General features: G+C 35.7%; 1 protein-coding gene across 1 annotated transcript in view; it reads left to right on the top strand.

The window, feature by feature from the left end:
• Positions 1 to 1,080: 1,080 nt before the first annotated feature.
• LOC107085080 (alpha-tectorin-like) overlaps positions 1,081 to 6,258 on the top strand; it is a 27,690-nt gene continuing 22,512 nt past the window's right edge. The window contains exons 1-14 of the mRNA XM_015375226.1: positions 1,081 to 1,097; positions 3,193 to 3,219; positions 3,319 to 3,342; positions 3,535 to 3,558; positions 4,180 to 4,203; positions 4,293 to 4,316; positions 4,403 to 4,426; positions 4,519 to 4,542; positions 4,640 to 4,663; positions 4,755 to 4,778; positions 4,875 to 4,898; positions 4,991 to 5,014; positions 5,111 to 5,134; positions 5,226 to 5,249. Coding sequence (XP_015230712.1) covers positions 3,540 to 3,558; positions 4,180 to 4,203; positions 4,293 to 4,316; positions 4,403 to 4,426; positions 4,519 to 4,542; positions 4,640 to 4,663; positions 4,755 to 4,778; positions 4,875 to 4,898; positions 4,991 to 5,014; positions 5,111 to 5,134; positions 5,226 to 5,249 — 259 coding nt within the window. The 5' untranslated portion in view covers positions 1,081 to 1,097; positions 3,193 to 3,219; positions 3,319 to 3,342; positions 3,535 to 3,539. The remainder of the gene's footprint in view (positions 1,098 to 3,192; positions 3,220 to 3,318; positions 3,343 to 3,534; positions 3,559 to 4,179; positions 4,204 to 4,292; positions 4,317 to 4,402; positions 4,427 to 4,518; positions 4,543 to 4,639; positions 4,664 to 4,754; positions 4,779 to 4,874; positions 4,899 to 4,990; positions 5,015 to 5,110; positions 5,135 to 5,225; positions 5,250 to 6,258) is intronic.

The raw sequence follows: 6,258 nt of genomic DNA, 5'->3' as shown, positions 1-6,258 counted from the left end.
TGCAAGGGGAAGGTTTTATTTTTTCACAGTTTTCACTAACATAAACTGGTATTCGAAATAAAAATAGGTGACAATCTAACAGAGCTTTTGGTGTCTCCAGAAAATGCTACAGGCTCCAGCCTACAGGTGCAACAAGGATATTTATGTTGCTTTTTTTTATTTTAGGGAAGTTGTTGATTGATTACTTTACTGTACCATAGCCTTGAGTACCCCTTTTAGCCCTATTGGGTTTCAAAATGTCACATCTTGAGGGGGACCCATGACCAAAAATACAATGCAGGGTGTACTAAAAAGTGAAACTGTCCTTCCTAATCAAACATTACCAAGCTAAAATATGAGGAAGCAGCTGTGCTGTTGTTATTTTAATGCTGCTTATCAGTAAATGTAGAATGTGGGATTTGTGCCAAATCTCACTGTATAAAGCCTTGTTACGGCACTGTTCTTTCATTCGAGATGTTTACACTACAGATGGGTCCATAGAAAAGGTAAAAAGTGTTCATTTTATAAATGAATAAAGAACTTTCTTTTTTTTTTGTTTGAGCAAAAGTGAAAAAACTTTCAGGATTGTTTTATTTCAAATAAGTCAGGGTGTAAGAAAATGCTTTGTTCTTTGTGCTTTTCTGGATCAACATCATTAGTGTATCCTAAAGGTGATTTTGTTTTTCTTAGCAGGTTTAACATTAAACTTTGAAGAATGGCAGGCAAAATTATTCTGCCTCTACTGCTTCTGTCAGTTTTAAGTAAGTAACCACTCATAAAACCTTTCTATGAATGCCTAAAGAAGTTTGTTCACATGAAAACGTAAAGTTCTGGTCTAACCCTTGCAGCACAATTCAGATGAGTCTAATGGAATACCATTTGTTATCTAAATCTACTGTAATGTTTGAAGATAACTGTGTTTCCTAAGGTGAAGTGACAATTAAGACTTCTAGTAAGCTGAAAGTTTCTATCTATGGATCTTTCTATTTCTGTCTGAGATAAACTTTCTCTCAGTAAGCGTGGGTGGATGTTGGATGGGTGGATGGATGCATAATCAATAAAATTATGTTAAATATCATTTGTGTGTATTATAGCTGGAACGACAACTCAGAACTCAGGTTGAGCCTCTGTCTTTTTGTGATATACCCCTAGTAGGCAGATCTTTTCAGGGATCTCAATTGGTTTGTTTTTTAAGAAAAAAATTGAAACAGATTTTTAAGAAAGTCCACACCACTACCCTGGTCTGGTTCTGACCTGCAGAACAGCTGTTTAAATACCCCTAACTTCAGACAACAAAATTGCTTCTAAAAAAAATTCATCATAATAGCTAATTGTAAATATTCAAAAATGTAATTCTTCTAATTATGTTTCCTACAAACAACATTCAGATAACTTGAGGAGTGGCAGCCTATTGGTTAGGGCATTGAACTTGGCTCCCATGTCATGAAACAGGACAGATGGACCCAGTGTTCAAGGAGAGACAGCCAGTAGGAAAGTTCAAAGCGTTTATTAAATAAAACAAACAAAACTAAAGTGGAGTTGCTAGGATCTGTGGCTCGTGGATGCTCGGACCGCCCTATCTCAGACACTCTTTAGGAGAAACACAGGTAAGTGACCACAATCATCTGACAGAAGATGATGAGCTCAGTGAGTCACTTACCTGGTTCAACAGTCCAGTCCATCACCCTAGAAGGTTGCTGCTGGACTGAAGGCTGATGCGTCACTCAGAGTATCCCCTGTGCTGCAGCTTTGGATGACTTGCAGGAAGCAGATCCTGGTCAGGGATACAGGGCAGGCAGGAACAGACAGATCAGACAGGATCCAGACCAGGCAGGAACAGACAGGTGGCAGGATCCAGGCTTCCAGGCAATAACAAGCACCCAGGCAGATTTAGAGTCTGACAGAGTCTAGAAGCATGACCAGACAGGCAGGCTCAGTGGAAGAGGGTAGCAGAGGCAGGACATGGAAACCAGAACTTGATGCATAAGCTTTAAACTGGTCTCCAGCTTGGAGCCAGGCTTACTGGAATAAAAACTGATCCCAACCACTTAAAGAGCCAAAACCCAGAGTGCTCAGCAAGGGAGGAACAGTGGGCGATCAGGAGACGATACAGACACAAAAACCCTCTTTCCACTGGCCGCCAGGATCCAGGACATAAACCTTGAAATAAACAAAACTGAACAGAACGACTAAAGGTCGAGATCTGGGAGGATATATCCCAGGCCAGCCGTCGTCTCATTAGTATCATGCTCCCACGTTGTCAGGCATGCATACACACGTGGGGGCCAAACAAATGACTGAATACCATTTTTAGTTGCCGCAATGAAATTTCAGCAAAATGGACTAGCCTGTCCCATAATTTTTTCATTTTAATTTTTGGGGAGTATTTGAATTCAGCCCTATGTAGGTTTATAAATTTCATTTCCATCAAATGATTTGGCATCCCTTTGTTCCTAACACATTACTCAGTCCATATCAGTATAAATAAACAGCATGATTTTTTTCCCTATTGAGATCTGATGTGTTTTCAAAGTGTTCCTTAAATTTTTTTTGAGCAGTCCTTTTTATAATATATCAAAATCTTTTAGCTGATTTCGGTTGGTCATTTTAGCCGAACCAACTGTTTTTGGCTTGTTTGTTTTGTTTTGATCCTTTTTCATTTCTTTTACTGATCTGACACAGTTAGGCAGGGAATATTGTTTTAATTTTTGGGGCAAACTGAAAAAAGCAAAAAAATAAATAAATAAATAAATAAATAAAAAATTGCGCAAATCAGGATTTGTTCCCTTTATGCATAATTCTCTATACTCATAGCAGTAAGTGTGACATGGAAAAAAATGTCGAATGCAATCAGTGTGATCTAGACTTTATAGGTAGAATGTCAACTCAGAACACAAGTGTGTTTAAACTATCTTTCTATTGCTATTGAAAAAGTGCAATGAATTAAGAGATATTTTAACATCATGTAAATCATTGTGTTTTATAGGTGGAGCAACAACTCAGAGCACAAGTGGGTTTAAACTGTCTGTCTGTTGATATTAAAAAAGTGTAATGAATTAAGAGATATTTTAACATCATGTAAATGATTTTGTTTTATAGGTGGAACGACAACTCAGAACTCCGGTGGGTCAAAACTTTGTCTATAGATCTTAAAAAGGTGTAATGAAGTAAGATTAGATATTTTAGCATTATGTACATTGTTTGTGTTTTTAGATGGAACAACAACTCAGAATTCAGGTGGTATGAAACTCTCTGCTGTCTATCTGTAAATCTTAAAAGGTGTAATAAATTAAAATGACATATTTTAGAATTATATAAACTGTTATTTGTGTCTTATAGGTGGAACAACAACTCAGAACTCAGGTGAGTTATAATTTTGTCTGTCTCTCGATCTTTAAAAGGGTATAATGAACATTGGATAGTTTAGCATCATGTGAATTATGTGTTTTATGGGTGGAATGGCAACTCAGAATTTGAGTGGGTGGAATCTGTCTGTCGATCTTAGAATGGTGTAAAGACATTTCAGCATTTTGTAAATTATTATGTGTTTTATAGGTGGAATGACAACTCAGAACTCAGGTGGGTTGAAACTTTCTGTCTGTTTTTCAATCTTAAAAGGTGAAATGTATTAAAATGACATATTTTAGAATCATGTAAATGGTTATATGTGTCACATAAGTGGAACAACAACTCAGAACTCAGGTGGGTTAAAACTTTTTCTCTCGATCTTTAAAATGGTATTATGAACAGTACAGTGGGCACTGGTTGGAAATGGACGGTTTCCTGCGTGATTCCTGTGTGATTCCCGCGTGAATCACGATGTATTTCCTGAGGCCAGTTTTTTTATTTCAAAAAGAACTGCAATGTACCCGGATAACCACCAGGTGGCGCTTGGGACCTCTGCCGTCTTAAAAGTGACGTTTGTAGGCCTGCAGTCAACTGAAAAGCAGGTTTATTGGGGATCTTGGTGTGATATTGTGGTATTTTATTTTGTTTTTGATTAAAATAAAGTTAATGAATTAATTTAACATAGACTGCATAATCTTATTTTATGAAATCGGTTGCGTAGTTATAGATACACCTCCGATCTTATCTGAGAACTTTTTATTTCTATTTATCTGCATCTGTATTATTTAATGAAAAATAAAATTAGATAGTAGATATTTTGGCATTTTGTAAATTGTTATTTGTGTCTTACAGGTGGAATGGCAACCCAGAACTTGGGTGGGTGAATTTGTCTGTTGATCTTAAAAAAGTGTAATGAATTAACATGAGATGTTTTTGCATTATGTGAATTTTTATGTGTTTTATAGGTGGAATGACAACTCAGAACTCAGGTGGGTTAAAACTTTGTGTCTCAATCTTTAAAAAGGTGAAATGAACACTGGATAGTTTAGCATCATGTGAATTATGTGTTTTATAGGTGGAATGGCAACTCAGAACTTGGGTAGGTTGAATCTGTCAGTCCATCTTAAAAAGGTGTAATGAATCAACTTTAGATGTTTTAGCATTTGGTAAATTATTATTTGTGTCTTATAGGTGGAACAACAACTCAGAACTCAGGTGGGTTAATACTTCCTGCTGTCTGTCTGTTAATCATAAGATATAATGAAAAAAATGCATATATTTCAGCAAATGTAAATCATTATGTGTTTTATAGGTGGAATGGCAACTCAGAACTTGGGTGGGTTGAATCTGTCTGTCCATCTTAAAAAGGTGTAATGAATCAACTTTAGATGTTTTAGCATTTGGTAATTGTTTTTTGTGTCTTATAGGTGGAACAACAACTCAGAACTCAGGTGGGTTAATACTTCCTGCTGTCTGTCTGTCAATCATAAAATGTAATGAAAAAATGCATTTATTTCAGCAAATGTAAATCATTATGTGTTTTATAGGTGGAATGGCAACTCAGAACTTGGGTAGGTTGAATCTGTCAGTCCATCTTAAAAAGGTGTAATGAATCAACTTTAGATGTTTTAGCATTTGGTAAATTATTATTTGTGTCTTATAGGTGGAACAACAACTCAGAACTCAGGTGGGTTAATACTTCCTGCTGTCTGTCTGTCAATCATAAAATGTAATGAAAAAATGCATTTATTTCAGCAAATGTAAATCATTATGTGTTTTATAGGTGGAATGGCAACTCAGAACTTGGGTAGGTTGAATCTGTCAGTCCATCTTAAAAAGGTGTAATGAATCAACTTTAGATGTTTTAGCATTTGGTAATTGTTTTTTGTGTCTTATAGGTGGAACAACAACTCAGAACTCAGGTAGGTTAAAACTTTGTTTGTCTCTCGATCTTTAAAACCGTGTAATGAACACTGGTTAGTTCAGCATAATGTAAATTATGTGTTTTATAGTTGGAATGGCAACTTAGAATTTGGCTGGGTTGAATCTGTCGATCTATAATGAATTACCATTAGATATATAAGCATTATGTAAATGGTTATTTGTGTTTTATAGGCGGAGTTACAACTCAGAACCCAGGTGTGTTGATTCTCTCTGTCTGTCTGAATGTAATTGCTACAGAAATGCACTAATCAGATTTTTTCAGGGGTCTCAGATTTTCAAGTTTTTAAAACAATGAATAAATGAAAATGAATAATTAAGAAATATGAATTATAAATATCATTAGGTATTTTCATATTATGTTAAATATTAATTTTCTGGCATTGTAGGTGTAAACTCATATCATATGGTCATCATATGGTAGGCTAAGATACTATAGATTAATTTTAAACCTGCTAGGTTTAGAGAGTTTTTGACCTTGAAAATATAGAACAGAAAAACGACCACATAGTTATCCATTGTAAGGTCCTGATAAATATTTAAAGGTAACATGCTGATGAAGGTTCTCAATCATCCAGGTCATAGTCATTCCGTAAAAATTAAAAAAATATCCACTGGACTTGGTTTCCAAGATTTGAGGACGTTTCGCCACCTCTCCTTAATGTTACCTTTAAAGGTAACATTTAAATTTCAGTTTCTTTCTCCAAGTTTAAGGAATGCTTCCCTAATACTAGGGAGGCACTGTTCAGGATTTTTACCACCAAACCAGACCGCTAATTATGGCTGATCACACTGGCTGTTAGTTTTCTGATATAGGAGTATATATATACGAATGAAAAACATAACAGAAAACTGTTCTGATAAATAAATACCTTTATTATACTTTTATTCTTTATTCACCTTTGACCCTGCATGGTGGAGTGTGTTGCTGGGCTCTGGTCCACCTCTATGGAGAGTCATTTTGTTCCATCCATCAATTTATCCATCCAT

This window comes from Cyprinodon variegatus, unplaced genomic scaffold, assembly GCF_000732505.1.
Source record: "Cyprinodon variegatus isolate N-32 unplaced genomic scaffold, C_variegatus-1.0 Scaffold115, whole genome shotgun sequence".
In the NCBI taxonomy this organism is placed as follows: domain Eukaryota; kingdom Metazoa; phylum Chordata; class Actinopteri; order Cyprinodontiformes; family Cyprinodontidae; genus Cyprinodon; species Cyprinodon variegatus.
This window is presented reverse-complemented; position numbering and strand designations above follow the sequence as displayed.